General features: G+C 42.4%; 1 protein-coding gene across 3 annotated transcripts in view; it reads right to left on the bottom strand.

Annotated features, from left to right (window-relative positions):
• The window catches only part of ESR2 (estrogen receptor 2), a 72,125-nt gene extending 50,029 nt beyond the window's left edge, over positions 1-22,096 (bottom strand). Inside the window, exons 1-3 of one of the 3 annotated variants that reach the window (XM_021940290.2) lie at positions 20,314-22,096; positions 10,232-10,683; positions 6,633-6,805 (exon numbers count right to left, since the gene is read on the bottom strand). In XM_021940290.2, coding sequence (XP_021795982.1) covers positions 6,633-6,805; positions 10,232-10,593 — 535 coding nt within the window. In that variant the 5' untranslated portion in view covers positions 10,594-10,683; positions 20,314-22,096. 3 annotated transcript variants of the gene reach the window in all.
• Positions 22,097-25,701: the final 3,605 nt, after the last annotated feature.

Below are 25,701 nucleotides of genomic sequence, written 5' to 3'. Positions count from 1 at the left end.
TTAGGTCCATTTGGTCTTTAGTGCAGATTAAATCTGACATTTCTTTGTTGATTTTCGTCTGGATGATCTGTTCAATGCTGAAAGTGAAAGTGGGGTGTTGAAGTGTCCAGCTATTACTGTATTAGTCTGTCTCTCTCATTAGCTCTAATAATATTTGCTTTATATATCTGGGTGCTCCAGACATATTTACAATTGTTATATTCTCTTGCTGAATTGACACCTTTATTATTAGTGACCTTTTTTGTCTCTTATAATTTTTGTCTTGAACTCTATTTGGTCTGGTGTAAGTATAGCTACTCCTGCTCTTTTTTGGTTTCCATTTGCATGAAATATTTTTTTCCATCTCTTTATTTTCAATCTACATGTGTCTGAGGCAGGCTGATCTCCTGAGGTCAGGAGTTTGAGACCAGCCTGACCAACATGGTGAAACCCTGTCTCTACTAAAAATACAAAAATTAGCCGGGTGTGGTGGTGGGTCCCTGTAATCCCAGCTACTTGGGAGGCTGAGGCAGGAGAATCCCTTGAACCTGGGAGTTGGAGGTTGCAGTGAGCCAAGATTGCATCATTGCACTCCAGCCTGGATGACAGAGTGAGACTCTGTCTCAAAAAAAAGTTGTTATAGTTACTGTTTTTCATTGGTTCTTCCTTTAGGCTTTCTACTCAATATATGAGTAGTTTACAAACCACAATTAACAGTGTTACACTATTCTGTGGTTTTCTATGTACTTACTATTACCAGTGAGTTTTGTACCTTGAGATGATTTCCTATTGCTCATTAACATCTTTTTCTTTCAGACTGACGAACTCCCTTTAGCATTTCTTGTAGGACAGGTCTAGTGTTGATGAAATCCCTTAGCTTTTGTCTGTGTGGGAAAGTATTTCTCCTTCATGCTTGAAAGGTATTTTCACTGGATACACTATTACAGGGTAAAAATTTTTTCCTTTATCACTTTAAATATGTCATGCCTCTCTCTCCTGGCCGGTAAGGTTTCCACTGAAAAGTCTGCTGCCAGATGTTGGAGTGCTGTTGTATGTTACTTGTTTCTTTTTTTTTTTTTTTTTTTGAGACAGAGTCTCTCTCTGTCACCCAGGCTGGAGTGCAGTGGCAATCTCGGCTCACTGCAAGCTCCACCTCTCGGGTTCACGCCATTCTCCTGCCTCAGCCTCCCAAGTAGCTGGGACTACAGGCGCCTGCCACCACGTCCGGCTAATTTTTTGTATTTTTAGTAGAGACAGGTTTATCTTGCTGCTTTTAGAATTTTGTTTCTTTCTTATCCTTGAGTTTAAAGATGAAAGATCATGTAATAAAATCATTCTAACATTCCTATGAAAAAACAAGAGAAAATGGCTAGGACATTTTTTAACTTGTACCAGCAGGTGTTAAATACATTATAACACTATAATAGTTCAAATAATGTAGAATCATGTAAAATAGTTCTTATACAAGAATGAAGAGAGAGATCAATGGAACAGTCAGAATAAAATGCTAGTATACATAAGAACTTTGTATATCATATTTATACATATGCAGAGAAACAAAATCCAATGGAAACATGAAGAGATGCACAAAATCATCATCAGGGAAATGCAAATTAAAACCACAATGAGATGCTACTGCATACCATTAAAAGGGCAAAAATTGAAAAGACTGACAATATCCAGTTTTGGCAAAGATGTAAAGCAACGGGAACTCTCTCATACATTGTTGTCAAGAATGCAAAGTGGTCCAGCCACTTTGGAAAACAATTTGTTAGTTTCTTATAAAGTTAAACATATACTTATCATACAACTAGCAGTTTTACACGTAGGTACCCAAGAGAAACAAAATCATATGTCTGCACAGAGAGATATGCATGAACGCTCATAACAGTTTTATTCAAAATAGCACAAAACTTTAAACAATGCCAATGAATGAATGAACAGTGATATATCTATACAACATTGCAATATTATTCAGCAACAAAAAGGAATGAACTACTGATACATGCAACAACACAGATAAATCTCAAAAGCATCATAAGTAAAAAGCCAAATTGAAATACAGTATGACATTCTCAAAAAGGCAAAACTAGAGGGACAGAAAACAGACCAGTGATTCCCAGGGCCAGGGAAATTCAGGAGAAATGGGTTGCAGTGGACATAAGCGAATTCTGGGGGGTGATAATAAATTCCCATCTTAATTATGGTGGTGGTTGCATGACTACACATATTTTCAAAACTCATAAATCCATATAATTAAAATAGGTAAATTTTATCGTATGCAAATTGTATCTCAAACTCAACTTTTTAAAATTGACTCCCATATTTTAAAAATCAATGAAAAATGAATGGATTTATTCAGTAAAATGATGTGGAGAAAATTAACTATTTAGAGATAAATACATTTGATTATTTCATTCAGTATGCCAAAATAAATTCCTTTTGAATTAAATAATAAAATGTAAAAACAAACTATTAAATAACAAAACATAGGCAAAAGTTTATATAATGCCTGGGTGTGAAAGGACTTTTTAGGCTTAAAAACTATATACAAAACTATCAAAGTTGGTAATATTTGACTATTTAAAGATTAAATATTTCTGTATGTCAAAATCAGAGTCAAGTGGAAAAACTATTTGTCATACATGTAATAATAGGTTAATATATGAAGCACACAATTTAAAAGGAAAATGTCAGAACCCCATAGAAAAATGGGCAAAAGCTCTGAATAAAAAAGATAAAACAGAAAATACAAATGACAGATAAATTTATGAGAAAACATTTACCTCACTAATAAAGAGAAGCAAATTAAAACCAAAAGATACCAATGTAGCAAGGTTTTTTCTTTTTGATAAGAGTCAATGCTACCAAGAGGTTGGTAAAAGAGACACTCATGCTGCTGGCAGAAGAGCAAGTCTGTACAACCTTCTTGAGACTTGAACACTTGAAAACATCTGTCAAGAACTTTAAACATTAATATACTCTGATCCCACAGATTTGTTCTAAAAATATATCCAGAGAAACTATTAGAGATTTTTTCAAAACTTCATTAACAAATAAATTAACCACAGTATTGTTTAAAAAACTGAAAATAAGGCCGGGCGCGGTGGCTCAAGCCTGTAATCCCAGCACTTTGGGAGGCCGAGACGGGTGGATCACGAGGTCAGAAGATCGAGACCATCCTGGCGAACACGGTGAAACCCCGTCTCTACTAAAAAATACAAAAAACTAGCCGGGCGAGATGGCGGGCGCCTGTAGTCCCAGTTACTTGGGAGGCTGAGGCAGGAGAATGGCGTAAACCCGGGAGGCGGAGCTTGCAGTGAGCTGAGATCCGGCCACTGCACTCCAGCCCGGGCGACAGAGCGAGACTCCGTCTCAAAAAAAAAAAAAAAAAAAAAAAAAAACAAAACTGAAAATAATTGATAAGGTCTTCAACAATAAAGAGTTAAATAAATCTGATAAGATAGAATATTACACAGTTGTGAAAAAAGTCTCTGGAAATTTAACCACAGAAATGCTTATAAGACAATATTAAGTGAAAAAGGATACAGAACTCTGTATAAGCCCAATTAATTGTGAAAAATCATATGCAAGGAATTGTTAAGTGCTACTGGTGAGCAAAATGGACAAAAACCCTGGTCCTCATGGAATCTGTAATCTGTTGTCTTGCTCACCACTGTATCCATAGAGCCCAGTACAGTGCTCAACAAATATTTGTTAAAGGAACACCAACAGGAAAGAGAACAAAAAGGAAAGGATAAGCTTGAAAAATAAGCCGCGCCTTCATCTGGACCAGACAAAGTGATGAGGTCGCTCTCCCTATTTTCTCCTTCCTCAGTGCTCCATAACCCAGGAGAGAAACAGCGGCACTTATCAGTCTGACGGCAACTCATTGTGTGAGGAAGCCAACAAAGTATCAATGGAACAGCAAGCACAACACAGCTTTCAGTGCATTTGTACAGTGAAGGGGACAGATACATGACTAAGATATGGTCAATTAGCTTATAAATCAAGTTAGCAAGACAAGTTCAAAATCATAAAAAATAAAAGAATGGGCCAGACGTGGTGGCTCACGCCTGTAATCCCAGCACTTTGGGAGGCTGAGGTGGGCAGATTATGAGGTCAGGAGATCGAGACCATACTGGCTAACACGGTGAAACCCGGTCTCTATTAAAAATACAAAAAATTAGCCGGGCACAGTGGCAGGTGCCTGTAGTCCCAGCTACTCGGGAGGCTGAGGCAGGAGAATGGCATGAACCCGGGAGGTGGAGCTTGCAGTGAGCCGAGATTGTGCCACTGCACTGAGCCTGGACGACAGAAAGAGACTCCGTCTCAAAAAAAAAAAAAAAGAAAAGAAAAAAATGCAAGGAATTTCTCAGTACTGTACCGTCCTGGCCTATTTGAGACAATTTTAAAAAATGAGTGGCCACTTTCAGTTACTGCAGTGCAAAGAAAGGATCATTTATGCACTACAACTGTAAGAGCTTTAACTCTTTCCTCTTTGCACATTTAGAATTTGACATTCCTGTCTGATACAGCAGGAAGGAAGAAACAATACAGAGAAGCAAGGAAATTTACTTTCAACTGTTATTAGCTGTAGTCTCAGGGGTCAAAGATGTTTCAAGCAGACAGATGTTTCCCCAACAGAAAAAAAAAAGAAGGATCTCTTTTTAAAAGATACGGTTAGTAGTAATAGGTCCAAATGTTCTTAAGGGGTAAAATCCTAGAACCTCAGCAAGATAGAAAATAGTCATCATATCAAGTTCAGAATTTCAGAAAATCCAGATTGTTCTTATCATACAGCAGGGAACTGGACCTGGCCTTATAACCTACTGTTATAGTTGTCACAGATAAAATATTTGAGCACTGAATATGTTTTCATATCAATCAACCTCATTTCATCTTTAGAAAATCCCTATGAGTATCTCCATTTCACAGAGAAGGAAATCAGCTGGGAGGTGAAGTCACCGAGCTAATAAGTATAAAATCCGGGACAAAGAGGCTGCCATTCATACAGGGTGAATTTCAGGGGACAGGTAGGAAGGTGACTCTTTACCAACATTTCACTCCTCACCATATCCTGGATTCTATCAGTATTTCTCTGATTGAGGTAAAACATCCTCTTAATCTAGAGTTATCAGTCGGTGAGTTAATTTAGTAAATTGCTATTTGCCATTTGCACACTACGAATTCCCTCAACGTTGCTTTTCTTAACTGGCAAAGAACAAAGAGCTGGGGCTTTGATAGAAAAAGGAAGGGAGCTTTCAGATGGAAACGTAGGGTGTTGCCTGGGAGGGGGTGATTGAGGGACAGGCAAAAAGAGAAAACAAGAGTAAGCAAGAAAGTGACTTCAACAAATCAGGGCTGGCAAGGGAGAGAGAGTGTAGCAAGGACACATGCAGGGAGATGGGCTGACCAGCCTTGAAATCAGGGGTGCGCAATTTGAAGTTTATAAACCAAAAAATAAAATCCTAAGGCCCCTCAACCATCTGAATGGGTCCCTCCTCTTGGCCAAGGGCATTACAAAGTTAACCCAAAAAATAAGTTTAGGCCATGATGGGAAGAGGGAGCCAGACATGGTTCATTATACCCTTCTCCCTTTTGGAATCACTGATAGAACAGACCCTTTAAGTCCCCTAAGAAACATTTACAATCTATTCTCTCTGAAGCCTGCTACCTGGAAGTTTCATCTGCATGACAAAACCTTGGTCTCCACAATCCCTTATTGTAACCCAGTCATTGCTTCCTATTGATAATAACTCTTTCAACCAACTGCCAACCAAGAAAATCTTTGAATCGCCTGTGACTTGGAAGCCCCTGCTTTCAGTTGTCCTGCCTTTTCAGGCTGAATCAATGTACATCTTACATGCGTTGATTAATGCCTTATGTCTCTCTAAAATGTATAAGACCAAGTTGTAGCCTGACCACCTTGGGCACATGTTCTCAGATCTCCTGAGGGCTGTGTCACGGGCCACTTGTCACTCATATTTGGCTCAGAATAAATCTCTTCAAATATTTTACAGAGTTTGATTTTCATTAACAAGTTGATTAAAACAAACAAACAAACAAAAAAAACAGTCCAGAAGGAATTTAGAGAAAGTTAGGGAAAAAATCTAAACTCAGCTCAGAAAACAAGGTGATCGTGAACTGAGACCCTCCCAGACTGGGGGAAGAAATGTGTCTAATCAATTCTCAAAGTCCACTGCAGCTGAATTCCTGATTTCTGACCATTTCCATAAAATGTGTTTATTCTCTCTTCCTCAGGAGCCAGCCCACCATCATGACTGTTAAGCATGCTATATATTAAATTTAAGTAAAAGAAAGAAACAATCTTTGCAACTCCTTGTGAGCATATTTTTTCCAAGAGACACCTTTACAAGGTTGTAACTCGACACCTTCTATCCAACACCCATGTGAGTGAAAGAGGAGTAAGACCCATTCGAGTTGGCTGTATAATTTTGGGGTTCTGGGGTAGAAATCTGCAATTCCACCCCACCACCCAACCCACTCCCAAACACACATGATCTTCTGAACTGCTCATCAAATACTTTGTGTGCCAAACAGGCCAGTGGTGACATTTCTGCCAAGTCATCTCTGCAAAATTGTTTGAAAGCAAAAGTAGGAAACTAAAGCAGTTAACAATTCTCTTGTACCTTGAATGCTTCTTTTAAAAAAGGCCTTACATCCTTCACACGACCAGACTCCATAGTGATATCCCGACGCGTAATCACTGCAGACAGCGCAGAAGTGAGCGTCCCTCTTTGAACTTGGACTAGTAACAGGGCTGGTGCAATGGTTCCCACTAACCTTCCTTTTCAATGTCTCTCTAGGGAGCAAAGAAAATATTCATTGAACAGAGCATAAAAGGGGAAAAAAGGGCTTTCTAGGGAAAAAAAAAATAGCATGAACATTGCCTAATTTAATCTCTTTTTCCTCCAGGGTTCATGGTAAATATATTCCCGGAAATCTGATAGAGCAAAGCTTTTGATATTGATACCATATCTTCAAAGAGCCACGCTGTGGGGAATGACTAATGTTTGAAAGTGGGTAGGTGAGTTTATGCCCATCCACGTGATGCTGATGAGCATTTGTCACTGCAGAAGACCAGTCATAGCCATGGGGTGGGGGGTCCATCTCTAAGTGTAATGAAAGGAGTGGCTAGATCAAATCTTACCCACAGGTCTGAACCATAGGCAGGATATGCATTGGTCTTCTGTAGTTACTCGAGTTCACAAACGCTGCATAGATGGGCCTGAAGGCACACAACCACTTTCAAACATCAATCATTCCCAACAGCATTGCTAAGCAGCCCTTCAGACATTTTAGGTTCCCATTTAAATGGAGAACAAACATCTCACTCTCTGCAATTTCAGATAAAGGTCTAGATTTAAAATAACTTTCAGGTCGGGAGCAATGGTTCATGCCTGTAATCCTAGCACATTGGGGAGGCCAAGGTGGGCATATCACCTGAGGCCAGGAGTTCAAGACCAGCTTGGCCAACAAGGTAAAACCCTGTATCTACTAAAAATACAAAAATTAGCCAGGCATGATGGCACACACCTGTAATCCCAGTTACTTTGGAGGCTGAAGCAGAAGACTGCTTGAACCCGGGAGGCAGAGGTTGCAGTGAGCCAAGATTGCACCACTGTACTCCAGCCTGGGCAACAGAGTGAGACTCTGTCTCAAAAAAATAAAATAAAAATAATTTTAAGGCCGGGCGCGGTGGCTCAAGCCTGTAATCCCAGCACTTTGGGAGGCCGAGACGGGTGGATCACGAGGTCAGGAGATCGAGACCATCCTGGCTAACACGGTGAAACCCCGTCTCTACTAAAAATATAAAAAAAAAAAAAAAACTAGCCGGGCGAGGTGGCGGGCGCCTGTAGTCCCAGCTACTCGGGAGGCTGAGGCAGGAGAATGGCGTGAACCCGGGAGGCAGAGCTTGCAGTGAGCTGAGATCCGGCCACTGCACTTCAGCCTGGGCGACAGAGCGAGACTCCGTCTCAAAAAAAAAAAAAAAAAAAAAAATTTTAAGAGGAGTAACAAATGGACTTTAAGTTACCTTGAGATGAATGGGAGACAAGAAAAAGGGGGAAGAGAAGAGAAAGGGAGAGACAAAAAAGAAGAGAGAAGAGAAGAGAGAGAACAAGCAAGTGCCTGGCCTGGAAAGGCTTGGAAGGAAGCAGAGGCTTGAGGTTCATAAAGGAACAGAGAGTCTAGCAAGGGAGCCCCAGGCAGGCCCCAAAACACATCTGGCTAGTTCCTGATGTTGCCAGGGCATGGTTCTTTTAGAAAGAGAATGGTGAAGGTATTATTGATTTATAAATGAAGGTAATTATATCGTGGATTAATTTGCCCCAAAATTAGCAGAACTTTGATTATAATTCATGCTCAGAAACAAAATATGTCTTCCTTTAAAGAAGGAAGAAAAAAAAAACCCATTACTTTAAAAAAGTTATCCACAATGTTTATATTCTCTTCTTTATTCTACCAATGAGTAAAATGTTTTTAAAAGAAGAAAAAAAAGAATTACGGTGCAATGTTACCGTCTCAAAGTTTTATGATAATATTTGAAAGTAACGAATTTCAATATCCAATATGCCCTTAGTACTTTGTTTTAGATGTTTATCTCCCCCTCTCCTTTCTCATTATACCATCCCTTCCCTTCATACCTATTATCATTAGAAATGTTAATAATTAGATGGAAATAACCCATAACATTACCTTGCATTTAAAGAGTACACATATCCTTTATAACTTCAGGGAATGTTTTTTTTTTTTTTGAGACGGAGTCTCGCTCTGTCGCCCAGGCTAGAGTGCAGTGGCCGGATCTCAGCTCACTGCAAGCTCCGCCTCCCGGGTTCACGCCATTCTCCTGCCTCAGCCTCCCGAGTAGCTGGGACTACAGGCGCCCGCCACCTCGCCCGGCTAGTTTTTTGTATTTTTTTAGTAGAGACGGGGTTTCACCGTGTTAGCCAGGATGGTCTCGATCTCCCGACCTCGTGATCCGCCCGTCTCGGCCTCTCAAAGTGCTGGGATTACAGGCCTGAGCCACCGCGCCCGGCCAACTTCAGGGAATGTTAACTGAAGCCTATACTTCAATAGTTTCCACCAATCTTTATATAATGTTATTATTTTAGTTCATGGTTAAAAAGCTTATACCAATCATCTGTCTTTTCAGGCTTTGCATGTCTAGAATTTCATTTAAGTTGTAATACTGCCACAGTTACTTTTATCCTGGAAACAATTTGTCATTAACATTAAATTGTGATTTCACTATAAGACGACTCTAAAACTGAAAGTAAAATAAAAATCATTTTTCAAATCCAAATAACTCCGTTAACAGTGACTTAAGTTCAGACCAGGCGCAGTTGTTCATCACGTCTATAATCCCAGCACTTTGGGAGGCCAAGGCAGGCGGATCATTTGAGGTTAGGAGTTCTAGACCAGCCTGGCCAACATGGTGAAACCCTGTCTCTACTAAAAATACAAAAAAAAACAAAAACAAAACGAGCTAAGCATGGTGGCATGCACCTGTAATCCCAGCTACTCAGGGGGCTAAGGCACTAGAATCACTTGAACCCAGGAGGTGGAGGTTGCAGTGAGCCGAGATCGCGCCATTGTACTCCAGTCTGAGTGACAGAGCGAGACCCTGTCTCAAAAAAAGAAAAAGAGTGACTTAAGTTCAGTCTTTACTGTATAAAGACAATAGTCATGATAGCAAATTCTCCCCACAACACTGATGTACACATACCACTTTTTAATGAGAACTAAAGTATCAGAATAGAACAGGGCATCCTGTGTTTTGGGTGCTCTAAGTAAACTATGTAATTAATAAAATAAAGAACTTAGGCCAGACGCATTGGTTCACGCCTGGCATCCCAGCACTTTGGGAGGCCAAGGCGGGTGGATCACGAGGTCAGGAGATCAAGACCATCCTGGCTAACACGGTGAAACCCCCTCTCTACTAAAAATACAAAAAATTAGCCAGGCGTGGTGATGGGCACCTGTAGTCCCAGCTACTCGAGAGGCTGAGGCAGGAGAATGGCGTGAAATCGGGAGGTGGGACTTGCAGTGAGCCAAGATGGTGCCACTGCACTCCAGCCTGGGCGACAGAGCAAGACTCCGTCTCAAAAAAATAAAAATTAAAATTAAAATAAAGACCTTGTCTAACATATTATTTCCTTCTCACTAAACCATAAAGTGATTTGAGAAATGGCCAGGAACTATAATTCAGAATGAAGACTGGACTTACCTGTTTACAGGTAAGGTGTGTTCTAGTGATCTTGCTTCACACCAGGGACTCTTTTGAGGTTCTGCATATAGATGTGATAACTGGCGATGGACTGCTAAAGGAGAAAGGTGTCCAGGTGTTGGCCACAACACATTTGGGCTTGCGGTCTGCCGACCAGGCCCACCTTCCAAGTTAGTGACATTGCTGGGAATGCTGTAATTCATCACAGCAGGGCTATAGAATGTCATGGCTGGATATTCATGGTGGCTCTCTACATAGGAGGAAGGTATGTATATAGAGCCATGCTCCAGGGGTAAGATGGATTGACTGCAGTTGTAGGAGGAAGGAGAATTAAGGCTAGATGGTGAATTTTTTATATCCATGTCTTGAGATAACAGCTGAGAAAACACCTTGCAAGAAGAGGCACAAAGGTCATTATAATGTTCTCAAAGATTCATGGGCAAGTATAATGGCTGTAAAGAAACACAGAGGATATTGCCAAGTTAGTTAGAGCTACAGGTGTAACTACAAAAATTTAAATATTTTCATTAAAAAAATACACACATTTGTATGAGATTACAAATACATTCTGAAAATATATATATGAAAACATTAACCTCAGAGGAGTGGGAATGTGAGGCATGAAACTCACATTTTCTGCTTCATTCATCTCTTCATTGTTTGTTTGTTTAGTCAACAGTTTAAGCACAAGAGTTTAATCATGAAAATTTATTATAAAATAGTCTTTAAAACTAGAAAACACAGGATTAAATAAAAATGAAAGTTGTTATGGAAAAATAAGCAAGAATAACCAAGTAAACCCTAAAAGAGAAGATCAATGAGCAAGGCTAGTCTCAACCAATATTAAAATACACTGAGGCCAAGTGAGTGGGTTACGCCTGTAATCCCAACACTTTGGGAGCCTGAGGTGGGCGGATCACTTGAGGTCAGCAGTTCAAGACCAGCCTGGGCAACATGGTGAAACCTCATCTCTACAAAAATTAGCCAGGCATGGTGGCATGTGCCTGTTGTCCCAGCTACTCAAGAGGCTGAGGCGGGAGGATTGCTTAAACCCAGGAGGCAGAGGTTGTAGTGAGGAAAGATCATGCCACCGCACTCCAACCTGGGTGATAGAGTAAGACCATATCTCAAAAAAAATAAAAAAGAAAGAAAACACGTTATGAATCTTCAATAATGAAAGACAATGGGTATTAGCAGAAGAGACTGACCAGTGTAACTGTGTCACTTATCAATCTGTTGCCTCTAGGTTTTGTTTTGCTTTTGTCTTTTTTTTGTTTTTGAGACAGGATCTCACTCTGTCACCCAGGCTGGAGTGCAGTGGCGTGATCTCGGCTCACTGCAACCTCCTGCCTCCCAAGTTCAAGCAATTCTCCTGCCTCAGCCTCCCAAGTAGCTGTACTATGGGTGTGCACCACCATGACTGGCTAATGTGTTGTATTTTTTAGTAGAGATGGGGTTTCATCATGTTGGCCAGGCTGGTCTCGAACTCCTGATCTCAAGTGATCCACCTGCCTCGGCCTCCCAAAGTGCTGGGATTACAGGCATAAGCCACCACGCCTGGCCTACCTCTCAGTTTTGAATGTGCCCTTCAATTTTTGCTCTACAGTAAACAACATAATTTTTGTATGTAAAGTGAGCACAAAGCTGGGGGTACTGGCTCATTACAGGCAAATCTTTTTCTTTTTTTTTGAGACAGAGTTTTGTTCTTGTTACCTAGGCTGGAATGCAATGGCGCCATATCAGCTCACTGCAACCTCTGCCTTCCAGGTTCAAGCAATTATCATGCCTCAGCCTCCTGAGTAGCTGGGATTACATGCACATGCCACCACACTAATTTTTGTGTTTTTAGTAGAGACAGGGTTTCACCATGTTGGCCAGGCTGGTTTCGAACTTCTCGCCTCAAGTGATCTGCCTGTTTTGGCCTCCCAAAGTGCTGGGATTACAGGTGTGAGCCACTATGCCCGGCCACAGTAATAGACAATATAATATCTGAGATATAATTCATCACTTTCTTTCCCAAAACCACTCATTCCCTATTTGTGTTAATAGAAAAAGCCTATTATAGTTACCTTTGACTTCTCCCCTTGACTCAGTTAACTTTAATCACCAAGGCACGTTGGGTTTTTTTCCCAATGCCTTTTTTCCACTGTCTGTCTTTTGCTGCCATCTTGAAGTAAGCTCTCATTACTTTTTTTTTTAGTTTTTTTTTTTTTTTTTTGAGATGGAGTCTCACACTGTCACCCAGCCTGGAATGCAGTGGCGCGATCTTGGCTCACTACAACTTCCACCTCCCGGGTTCAAGCGATTCTCCTATCTCAGCCTCCCAAGTAGCTGGGATTACAGGCGCCCATCACCACACCCAGCTAATTTTTTGTATTTTTAGTAGAGGCGGCATTTCACCATGTTGGCCAGGCTGGTCTCGAACTCCTGACCTTATGATTTGCCCGCCTCAGCCTCCCAAAGTACTGGGATTACAGGTGTGAGTCACCGTGCCTGGCCCAAAGTTTTTGTGTGTGTGTGTATTAAAATACAGGTAACATAAAATGTACCACCCTAGCCATTTCTAAGTATAAAGTTCAGTAGTGTTAAGTATATTCACATTGTTGTGCAACCAATCTCTAGAACTCATTTCATCTTGCAAAACTAAAAGCCTCTATCTGTTAAACAAATTCCCCACTCCTCCCTTCCCCCAGCCCCTGGCAACCACCAGCCTACATTCTGTCTCTATGGATGTGATGACTCTAGGTACACAGCAGTGGTGAAACCAACTATCAGACCACACCAACAAACGACAAACGCCAGGATGCACCTAGCCAATCAATCAGGTGCATGGCAACTTTGCTTAGAAAATACAGATCTCAGGCCGGGCGCGGTGGCTCAAGCCTGTAATCCCAGCACTTTGGGAGGCCGAGGCGGGTGGATCACGAGGTCAGGAGATCGAGACTATCCTGGCTAACATGGTGAAACCCCGTCTCTACTAAAAATACAAAAAATTAGCCGGGCACGGTGGCGGGCGCCTGTAGTCCCAGCTACTTGGGAGGCTGAGGCGGGAGAATGGCGTGAACCCGGGAGGCGGAGCTTGCAGTGAGCCGAGATCACGCCACTGCACTCCAGCCTGGGAGACACAGTGAGACTCCGTCTCAAAAAAAAAAAAAAAAAAAGAAAAGAAAATACAGATCTCACGTCTCAACATATCACCAATCAGCTTGTGTAGAATTTCCACATACCCCCAGAAGGATGATAATTACAGTCAGAGAACTGACTTCCGGAGAGTCATTAAAAGGCTAGGTGCTTTTTGTTTGGATATATTTCAGATATTCCAGATTCATGTGATTCACAGATTCACTCTTTGTCAGTGGCATCTTGACTAGATAGGAACTTGGTAGCCAAGGCAAAGATTTTTTCTTCCTAAGCAGAGCCACAATAAGGGGAAGGAATGATGAACTTACACCATTGTAATAGTTCTCTGAGACAGGACAACAGGTAGTAAAAAATAAAAATAAAAAAGGGGGGGGTCTTCTCTACCAGAGATCTATAAAAATAAATCAACAAACCCATTCTGGTTGAGAAGCCCTCCTCTAAAACAGAGATATAAACTGGTCAAAGGAAAGACTCCCCAAAAGATTTAATTTAACATTGTAGGGCAGCATTTTCCCAACACATCGTTTGAATGTTCAAACATGGCCTCAGTACAATGTTCTGGTACAAGAGGAAAAAAAAAGTCTCTACAGAGTTTAATTGTTGGGCCTGGCATGGAATTTCACCTGGCCAACCAAAGAACCAGTACCCAGACATCCTGATTCTAAGAATTATTCATTTATTTGCATGTCAATTTTCTTTAATTAGTCACCATAACCTAAAATAGTTGGTCCATATCCTGGGTGGGGAACAGCCCTGTGTTCTGTCCAGAGATTTCTCTCACTCCCCCAGCACATACCCCTGTGTTTGGCCATCTCAGGTCACATCCAAATTCAGCCAGAAAGCTTTTTGTACACATGGGATCATGCATGGTGTTCTAACATACTGGCTGGGGAACATACTATGGCTTTTGAATTTAAAAAAAGGTATTTAAAATTCCCAATATTGACAGTGATTCATGGAGAAGAAAAAGGTTGGCCCTAGAAATGGCAGAAAGGGCCGGGCGCAGTGGCTCAAGCCTGTAATCCCAGCACTTTGGGAGGCCGAGACGGGCGGATCACAAGGTCAGGAGATCAAGACCATCCTGGCTAACACAGTGAAACCCCGTCTCTACTAAAAAATGCAAAAAAAACTAGCCGGGCGGGTTGGTGGGCGCCTGTAGTCCCAGCTACTCGGGAGGCTGAGGTAGGAGAATGGCGTAAACCTGGGAGGCGGAGCTTGCAGTGAGCTGAGATCCGGCCACTGCACCCCAGCCTGGGCGACAGAGCAAGACTCCGTCTCAAAAAAAAAAAAAAAAAAAAAAAAAGAAATGGCAGAAAGACACTCCAAAAAGACTAGACTGATTTTTATCAAAGCAACTATAAATCTAGTTAATAAGAAATCAGGGCCAGGTGTGGTGGCTCACGCCTGTAATCCCAGCACTTTGGGAGGCCAAGGCGGGCAGATCACGAGGTCAGGAGTTCGAGACCAGCCTAACCAACATGGTGAAACCCCATCTCTACTGAAAATACAAAAATTAGCTGAGTATGGTGGCGCATACCTGTAATCCCAGCTACTTGGGAGGCTGGGGCAGGAGAATTGCTTGAATCTGGGAGGCGGAAGTTGCAGTGAGCCGAGATCATGCCACCGCACTCCAGCTGGGCGACAGAGAGAGATTCCATTAAAAAAAAAAAAAAGAGAGAAATCAGTCACCTGGGCATGGGTGGCTCATGCCTGTAATCCCAGCACTTTGGGAGGCCGAGGTGGGCGGATCACCTGAGGTCAGGGGTTCGAGACCAGCCTGAACAACATGGAGAAACCCAGTCTCTACTAAAAATACAAAATTAGCCAGGCGTGGCAGCGCAGGCCTGTAAACCCAGCTACTCAGGAGGCTGAGGCAGGAGAATCACTTGAACCTGGGAGGTGGAGGTTGCGGTGAGCTGAGATCACACCACTGCACTCCAACCTGGGTGACGAGCAAAACTGTCTCAAAAAAAGAAAAAAAAACAAGGTCAGCCACCATCAAGCCTGTTCTTATGCATATTCTATCAACGGACATAGCAGAACAATCATTCTAGCCCCAGCTCTGCCTGAAAGTCAGGCAATCTTAGACAAATCCACAAATTCCGTGAGCTGCCACATCTTCTTCAGTAGAAACAGGTACCTATTTGGTGCTGTATCTTTTCACAGTGCTCTAAGGATGAAATGAGATGTCTGTGAAAGGATTCTGAGGCCGGGCGCGGTGGCTCACACCTGTAATCTCAGCACTTTGGGAGGCCAAGGTGGGCAGATCATGAGGTCAGGAGGTTGAGAGCATCCTGGCTAACACCGCAAAACCTTGTCTCTACTAAAAATACAAAATTAGCCGGGCATGGTGGTACATGCCTGTAATCCCAGCTACTCGGGAGGCTGAGGCAGGACAATCACTTGAACCCAGTAGGCAGAGGTTGCAGTGAGCCAAGATCGTGCCATTACACTCCAGCCTGGGCAACAAGAGCAAAACTCCATCTCAAAAAAAAAAAAGAAAAAGAAAAAGAAAAGAAATGATTCTGTAAGGTATTATTACACATCCAAGAAGATGAAGCCAGTCTATTGGTATGTCATTGGATACACATACAGTGTTGGTTGGAATTTCCAGACAAGTTACGATGTCTTTATGGCCACCCTGAAGATTTTTGCCTCCTAATTTTACTTTTTGACTTCCGTTCTACAGAAATCCATCACCTCTAGTCCAGATAGCTGGGCTGCTGGTAGCCTGCCAACACTGTGTGTGTGGACAAAATGCCACATATTCCTGATGCCATATTCTCAAGCTTGCAGACTAGGAGGACTTAGACAGCTCATCCCTATTCTTCTTCCACCTGCCCATCACACTTTCCCAAGCATTCAGTTCAAATGCCCCACATTTTTGTGCCCTACAGAAGTAAAAAATTCACACTCACAAAGCAGCAACTAGAAGGAAATTCATGGAAAAGATTTTAAAAGATTTCTTAAGCAGCAAGCATCCTTGATGTGCCTAAGCAGCTGTTTGACAATTATTCGCTTTCTTTTTTTGTGAGACAAGGTCTTGCTCTGTAACCCAGGCTGGAGTGTAGTGGTAAGATCATGGCCCACTGCAGCCTTGACCTCCTGGGCTCAAGGGATCCTCCAAACTCAACCCCCCAGGTAGCTGGGACTAAAGGCATGCACCATCATGCCCAGTTAATTTTTAAATTTTTGTACAGATGGTGTCTCACTGTGTTGCCCAGATTGGTCTCGAATTCCTGGCCTCAAGCAATCCTCCCACCTCGGCCTCCCAAAGTGCTGAGATCACAGGCATGAGTCACCACACCTGGCCAATTATTATCTTTAAATGTATTCTATTTATTTATTTATTATTTATTTAGAGATAGAGTCTTGCTTTGTTGCCCAGGCTGGAATGCAGTGGCATGATCTCGGCTCACTGTAACCTCTGCCTCCCAGGTTCAAGCAATTCTCATGCCTCAACCTCCTGAGTAGCTGGGATTATAGGCATGAGCCACCACGGCCAGCTAATTTTTTGTGTTCTTAATAGACAAGGTTTCATTATTTGGCCAGGCTGATCTGGAACTCCTGGCCACCTAGGCCTCCCAAAGTGCTGAGATTACAGGCGTGAGCCACCATACCCAGCCTTTTTAAATATATTCTTTCAAAACAAAATATTAAGGCCCTCAATTAATTTATTATTAGGAAGATAAAACACTCCAAAATCACCATAGAATTCATCATTAACAACTGATTTGCATGTAATTCTTAAGAACATGTACATCAGGAAACCCTGCTTCCTTCCAAAATGAGGAAAAGCTAATTCTCCTAGTAACCAATTGGCGCTTATTTAGTTGAATAGGAAATAGAATTTTGAGGGCTTGAATAGGGCAAGAGGACCAAGCCTCGAAGGCGGGGGTGGGAGAGAGTTCATCAGTCTTCTTGAGTGTCTTCTCTCTCAACAGCAAGTCTCTGCTCTTGCCTAATACCAACAACAGCCACAGACCATGCTCTGTAGGAACTGGACCAAATTCAAATATTCATTTGGGACAGGGTTAGAGAGAATTCTGAGTGAAGAGATTCAAGATGGCACGGCCAATCCAGAAGTTAGGTTGAATGCTCTCAACTCCCCTTCCAGGCCTGGGTTTGACAGTAGAACACACAACAATTTATTAACAAAATGCTGCAGTCTGGCTTTGAGGAAACATACAAGGCCAGCAATCTATCTTTCCAGGTCACCCTAACTCTCCTGTCCTCTCTCAAGTACACCCACACAGATTCTCCACTAAATGCCCTTCATTTTCAAGACCTGTCATAATTCCAGCTAGGAAGGCCAACTATCCAGTTTGCTGGTTCCTCATAAACTTGCCACTCTGCATATCCTAGTTACTACCACTGTAACTGGGTATGCAAGGTAAGTTACATATTTAAAATATAGGCTGTTTTTCATAGAACAAAGGAAAAAGGAAAAAGACATCAATTTTATATATGTATATTAGCAGTACCTACCAATAACAGGCTCCTAACTGCATACTGAATTGAATACTGTATTAAACAGTGAAAACTATTAGTTTACAAAAGATTTTGCATCTCCACCCACCAGGAAAATCTAGACTTTAAGACATGAGCAGAGAAATTTTAAAATCCTGACATCTACAAATAAGTTGGGTACAGACCTAAGCCCTTATGAAGATAAATATTTTACCTTCAGCAATTGTAATCACTCTGCATTTTAAATGTCTTCAATTTGTCATTTTCAAACCCTCTTTTGCTTCTCACTATTTGATAATATGCAATTTCAGGTAGCTTTCTTAATCTCAGGTATAATGAAAGTAGTTTTTTTTTAAATATAGAAGTTTTAAAATTCAAAGATTATACCAGAATGATGCATTCTACTAATATGATATAAATAACTTTTAATGGCCTTGCATTTCAGTTCAGGATAACTAATGATATATGCCATAACCAAAGGTTTAAACCACAATAGAATCTAAATCTGCGAAGAACTAAATCTATTAGCCCTATATGAATTTAACACTTAGTCCAAGTCTCTAGTTTCCCATTTGCAAGTAGCATTGTCTTTGCCTTGATTTATCCCAAGGTACTAGAATTCAAAATACCACAAACTGACTCATCCTATAAAAAGGGAAAAACAGGTTTTTCTTTCCAAAAAAAAGTGAAGGAAAATATGTCTAAGTAAAAACACACTAAAGAGCAAAACTACATATTTATTATGTAGTTTTGATCAGTCATTTTCAGGGGCAGTGGGGTAGGTGGAGGTACAAAGGGGACTTTTGGGGTGATGGAACTGTCTTGTGTCTTGTCTGTGGTGCTGGTTACATGACTGTGCATCTGTCAGAATTCATAGAGGTACACTTACAGAGGCTAAATTTTACTGTATGTAAATTATACTGCAGTAGCCTAATTTTTTAAAGTGCTATTACATATAAAACAATGTGCTAGACACTGAATTATGACATCTAACATTCAAGCATACAATTCTCAAGGGTTCTAGATGTATTATCAAAAACTTACCATTAAACACTTCAAGTTCAGCCTTCAGTATTTTATATTTTATCCACATTTATATTCTATAAAATGACTCAAAACATCACCTAAACTTATCACAAGATGAATTTTGAATCATTATGTGTTCAATACACACTTAAAGAAAATCTCATTGTCTTATTCTTAAAAGTGAACATATCAATATCTATTAAATGTTAATTATATGGTTATGGGTTGAATTTGCTACTAAATTTTACCTTTTCTGAATTATAAATACATTCTGAGAAATGCAAACTGTGATTAGATTTATTCACATCCCTCAGAACACTGTGAAATGTGTCCTAAACATGTTAATTGATTTCAGCGACTTCTATGTCTTGAGCAAGACTTCAGTGTTAACAAGTATCTGATGGCTTTTAAAATGAGAACGTTTCAGAAATTCATCTAAAAAATTGCTTGAACGTAAAATGCAATCCTAAGGTGTATACTCTAATGCCTATTGATAAACAGATCCTTAGTTTCCTTCTAGAACTCATGTCAAAATACATTTTCTTCAGAAAAAATAGGAGTCAAAGATGTTAATCATGTTCTTTTCATAGTCACATTACATTTGCTTTTTACAACACTCTCAGAAAAGTCTTTCCTTTCACATGTTCACTCTTTAAATGACAAACATCTTTCCTCTCACTAGACACTGAGTCACGAAACTTAGAGCAAAAGTAAAACTTTCTAATGGAATGCCCATGTAAATACTAGAAATAAAACAAAATAAGGCAAACTCTTTCCTTCAAAATGTTGCCTACCACACCCAAACACAATCCTGCTTTTTAAACAGCAAGTAAAATTAAATCAAGCTTATTTTCCTAAATAGAAGTCCACTCAAAGTTTTTTTCACAAATATGACATTCAATTGACTTAATATTATCCTTCCCAGAAGAATTTAGAAGGCAGTTGTTGGACTCCTCTTCAGCAAATAAAGGAGACCAGATAGAGCTTAGCTTGGTCTGCCCAGGAAAGGAGGAACGCAGCTTGCTGATATGGCTAAGGAATGCCAATTAATACATTTTAAAACCCCTATCATCTGCCTGAGACATGTACATCTTCCTAGGCCCTCAAATTTCAATCAGAAAGTGTGTTCAACTCCACTGTCATTTCACCCACAGTGGGGAAATCCATCGAGGAAAACCATAGGAAAAAAAAGTTTTTCAGACATTCATATTAGTACAAGCAACCCAGAGCTCACAGCACAAACTAAGTAAGTTAACTTGCCGGTGTCTTGAATGAAGACATTTAATCAAAGCATACATTTTCCATCTTTCCAGTAGCTTTCAAGACAGTTGGTTTTGGTGACCGTTTTTTGGTCTTTTATTGTTCTCAACATGACTGGTTTCTCACCGCAGGATTTCAAACAAAATGAGACAATTAAATGACATCTCGAGCGAAGGGGCGCTTACCTTGCAGATAAACACACGGGCCTTGCCTTCTCTAAAATGCGGACACGTGCTTTTCCAGCATTAGGGGGCTCCCGGCGCGCGCCCCGCGGCCACCTGTTGAGGAAAGCGAGCGCAGCTCCTGCAGCCCAGGCTCCGGGCGCCAGCCCTGCCCCGCAGCCCCGGGGCCCGTCGCAGCTCGGGTGGTCCCTCCCCGGCCCAGCGCTCGCCGCCTGCTCTCCGCCCTGCAAGTTTCAAGAGGCAGTTATTTCTCGCAGCCACTGCGCTTGCAACTGCCTCCGGGCGGGGGAGTGGGTGTCCAAAAAGCCAGCAGCTGGAGAAACTGAAAAGATCACAAGCGACTAAACGATAAGCCCCTTCTTCCTTTTAAAGACCGAGAGGAGGGTAGAGGGGAGTAGTGCCTGAGCCCACGTGACCACCGAGCCTGGGAGCCCGGCGGTCTCAGGAGCGCCCGGCGCCGCGCGTGACCCCAAAGTGGGAGCACCCTCGAGCCGCCTCCTGGTCCACCCCCAAGGATAGTGGCGCACAGATGGCGCTCCCCGCAGCCCCAGTCTCGGATTTAAGAGGTCTGTAGTAGGGCCTTAGAACATGCATTTCCAATCAGGTCCTGCGGGATGCCGACACTGATACAGCCAGTCTGGGGACCACACTTCGAGGATCACGTCTCGCAGCCCCTGACTCACATAAGCGTCATTCAGTACAGAAGTCTGATTCTAAGGTGCCCGTGGTGAAACCAGAGAGGCTTTGGGTTTGTCAAATCCCCAGCAGCAAACGTTAACTTCGGGTCCTGGAGTGGCAAAGCCGTGGACTAGAGGTGGAGGGCGTGGGTTCTCAGCTCTCAAGAGCTCGCTAGGAAGGCCTTTCGCGTTAGATCAAAGATTCCAGGTACTTCCTCGAACTCGGTGGAAGTGGCACTGGGGAGACCTGTGCCTCCGGCCGCTGCGCCCTTCTCGGCTGGAGGTACCTGCCCACCCCTCTCCTCGGGCGAAGGCCCCTCGCGCCTCCTGGTGGCCGCCCCAGTTCCCCCAGCTTAATTGGGTGTTCCCCTCACCCAACCCAGGAGGAGCCCCAGGGTGTGAGACTGCGACCACCATCTTAACTGGCTTTAAGGCAGCTGCTGCTGATGAAAATGAAAAGGAAAGTAACATGTGACCCACAGGCCATTGCGAGAACCCAGTGTCACATCTGTGCCTAATTAATCATCAAACCATCTACTCAGGTCGCATAAGGGACATGGTTTTTGAGGGTTGTGATCCAGATCTCTAACAGAGGAAGACCAAGGGGGCATTTGGAGGGAACTTTTTACAGTACCAGCCTCAACTGTTTGGTGTTTAGCCAAAATAGACACAAGTGTGCTCCGGGTTCATAAAGATGAGGTCCACAGGTAATGAAGACAGGCTCCAAAGATGGAGAAGCACCTGCTTCATCAGCTAAACAATAGCTGTGAAAAGTCTCCACTGCCCCACACCAACTCCAATTTTCATTAAAGCTGACCTGGTTTCTCTCAGGTTGAAAGGCAGAGTCTCCCAGTCCTTGAGGCAGAGAAGTTAGTTTGGACAGGAAGAGTGTGTCGCTGGCAAATAAATGCAGTGGACAACATGCCAACCTCAGCCTCCCTGTCCCCTGTCCTGGGGTCTCTCAAGGTACCCAGTTCCCATATACTCCTCCTCATTGCCACCTTATGGAGAAAATGTTAAATGATGGTTTAAAAAAATCAGCTTCATGGTCAGGCATGGTGGCTCACACCTGTAATCTCAGCACTTTGGGAGGCTGAGGCAGGTGGATCACGAGGTCAGGAGTTCGAGACCAGCCTGACCAACATGGTGAAACCTCATCTCTACTAAAAATACAAAAATTAGCTGGATGTGGTGGTATGCACCTGTAATCCCAGCTACTCAGGAGGCTGATGCAGGAGAATCGCTTGAACCTGGGAGGTGGAGGTTGCAGTGAGCCAAGATCGCGCCACTGCATTCCAGCCTGGGTGACAAAGACTATGCCTAAAAAAAAAAAAAAAAAAAAATCAGTTTCATTTGTTAACAATATATCTCTGGAAATGGAAACCGTCATGAAGGAATTTCAACCATAAGCCAACAGGCAGAAAAAGATGGGTGAGGGTGAATAAAATGCATCTATCAATATTAACATCATACCTGATGCTGTGCTAAACACCTGCACAGCATCTCATTTAATCCTCACACCAGCTCAGTGAGATATTGACTCCACTTTTCAGGTGAAGAAATTGAGGCTCACAGAGCTTCTATCAGCTACCTGAAGCCACACAGTGAAAAAGGAACCCAGTAACAACAGTGGCTTCATAGACAGCTACCACTTATTGGACATTTATGCCCCGCTTTCTGTCAATAATTCTTATTTTATATGCAAGCCTATAAGGCAAATTCTATTATCCCCATTTATACTTGAGAAAATGAATGTTCAGGAAGGTTAAACAACCTCCCTATGGTCACATGACCTATCAGTGGCTAAGAAGGACTTGAATCCAGGAGAGAGGCCAAGGACCCATTTACCTCCATACCATGCCTGCAATCAATCAGAAATGAAGATGGCTTGACTCTCTGCTCTACGCAGAACACTGCAGACAAACTCCTGCCACCTGTGAGCCAAGCTTCTGCTCTGTGTTCACTGTGATGCTTCCTTCAGAAAGCATTCTACACACAGGAACAGCATGTTCTCTTTTTAGAGCAGCTCAAACACCCACAGAAGCTGTTTATTATACAAGGAAACCTCACTGCAGGAAATAATAAGCAGAAAATGAATGGGAGTGAGTACGTTTCCTTCTGACTCACCCTGTCCGTCAAGAAAGACAATGGTACCCAGGGATGGAAACTTTGCCTGGTTTAATGCAGAGGGAGAGGTTGATTATTCCAGTTCTACCTGAATTGTGACCACAATGACGAAGGGATTATTCTTGAGGAAGTTTATATCAATGGCTGGACCAAAAAGCACCCCTGAAGCCTGGTATTGAGACGATGCCTGCTATATAAATGAGCAGGGTCCCAGCCTCATTTCCACCTCACCCCTGACCTGCCTAAGGAAGCACCCACATATGACATTGAAAGGACTGCCTGTCTCCAAAATAGACTACAATGGGGACTGAAATCTTCACCATTAAGTCATATTTTGGGGATAAAGCATTGAACTGTTAAAATTAAGTCATGTTATATATGATGGTTAATATTAATTTGCTAGCATTTATGATTAACAAGATGAGCTTGCAAGATGAGCTAGATGTCACCTGGGAAAGCAAAGGAAGTCAATGTAGTACAGGTATGGTTTGCTGTGAAGAGGAAGGAAAGCTTCTCCATAAAGGTGCCCCTTCCTCATCTTCTCACCCCACCCCTTCTCTATCTAGTGAAGTCTTGCACATCCCAAAGCAAAGAGACCGAATAAGGTGAAGAGCACATTAGCCCAGTGGAATGTGCACATTGCCTCCTCCACAGCCCTCATCTTACCTGTCAACACAACGTGCGCTGCAATTGAACAGTGCATGTCTTATATCTCTAGCATTCTCCATGGTCCATAACACCCACCTAGCACAATCCAGGCATTCAACAAATGTTTGCTGAAGGCTTTGACTTGGAAAGATCAGAGGGAAACAGTAGGGAGAATTTTCCATAGGAAAGAAACTACCAAGAGGCAAAACAAAACCCTGTCAAAGGCAAGAAAGCAAAAGCTAATACAAAAAATGGAGGGAAAGAGGAACCCTACAGATGTCTAGAAGGGTGTCATGCCAAAGGGTACCTTTGAATTTTTGCTTTATTCTCTGAGCTTGAGGACAAGTAGGAGGATTTGGGTTCTGGGATACTCTTATCTGCTCCAGAGTATTATAGGAACAAGCTTATTTATATTATGTGGGTACAAATTGGTCTATTTTAAGAGAATCTGAGAGATAAAACCCTACACTTATGGAATTAATAAAGGAAAGGGGAAAGATTAATTGAACCTGCAATAACACCTTTTTTTGGTGGTGATGAATGAAAAAGATGGGATTACTAATTAATATGTCAGAGATCATCTCAACTGAACATAAGTCAAAGTTCACAAAATGTGATTTGATATTTGAAACTTGAATTTGGATAGAGCTCTTTAGGATCACATCTTTTGTAGAAATAAAAACAAACCTAATATTTATTGAGCATCTTTCTAGCCTGGACACCACAGTAGGCAGGCTTGAATAGGTTGATTCACTTTTATTTCATGTAATCCTCGTAAATTCCCTGGGACTGTCTATTTTACGGATGGGAAAACTGAGACTCAGAGAGCTAACATTTCTTTTATAAGTCACCCACGTGCATTTGGTAGGGTGAAAGTTCCAACCCAACTTTACCTACCTACCTGCACATCCCATGTTTTCTCCACTGTTACTGAGATGCTTTTCTTATTTGTTGCATAAATGGAGGCATGTCTGTCCTGTGGAGCCCAAATATTGTTGAATGAAATGTTGTCAATTTCTTGTCTAGGAATGACCACCTATAAGCATATTTATGTAACTTATTCTTTATTGATCTGTGTTGGACTGGGGACCTCAGAGGGTAACAAGGATATAAGCAGCAAGATAGACCTAACCTGATACCTGGGCACCAGGACCAAGAGACAAGGTTACTCCTGACCTGCAGTTTTTTGAGACGGAGTCTTGCTCTGTCACCAGGCTGGAGTGCAGTGGCGGGATCTCCAGCTCACTGCAAGCTCCTCACTCTCGGGGTTCAGCCATTCTCCTGCCTCCAGCCCTCCCAAGTAGCTGGGACTACAGGCTTTCCATGCTTAAGCCCGGCTGAATTTTTTGTATTTTAGTAAGGCAGTTCACCCGTGTGCTTCAGGATGGTCTCGATCTCCTGACCTCATGATCCGCCCACGTCTCGGCCTCCCAAAGTGCTGGGATTACAGGCTTGAGCCACGGCCGGCCTGACCTGCAGTTTATTTTTTTGAGGCAGTCTTTGCTCTGTCACCCAGGCTGGAGTGCAGTGGCGGATCTCAGCTCACTGGCGCTCCTCCTCTCGGGTTCCGCCCATTCTCCTGCCTCAGCCTCCCGGTAGCTGGGACTACAGAAGCCTGCCACCTCGCCCGGCTGGATTTTTTGTATTTTTAGTAGAGCGGGGTTTCACCATGTTGCCAGGATGGTCTCGATCTCTGTCTCGTGATCCGCCCGTCTCGGCCTCCCAAAGTGCTGGGATTACAGGCTTGAGCCACTGCGCCCGGCCTGACCTGCAGTTTAAATGAACCACTTGAGCAACCAGCACCTGCAGCCAACTCTTTCTAAATCACCCTTATTTGTCTCAGTCTTGATATTTGCTATTTGTAAACAAACAGGTAAAAAATAACTTTTTGTCCTGTCCACAGGCTCTTGAAGGTACTTAAATTCCACACGAATCTCTT

The sequence above is a fragment of the Papio anubis genome, chromosome 7 (genome assembly GCF_008728515.1).
Source record: "Papio anubis isolate 15944 chromosome 7, Panubis1.0, whole genome shotgun sequence".
Taxonomy (NCBI): Eukaryota; Metazoa; Chordata; class Mammalia; order Primates; family Cercopithecidae; genus Papio; species Papio anubis.
This window is presented reverse-complemented; position numbering and strand designations above follow the sequence as displayed.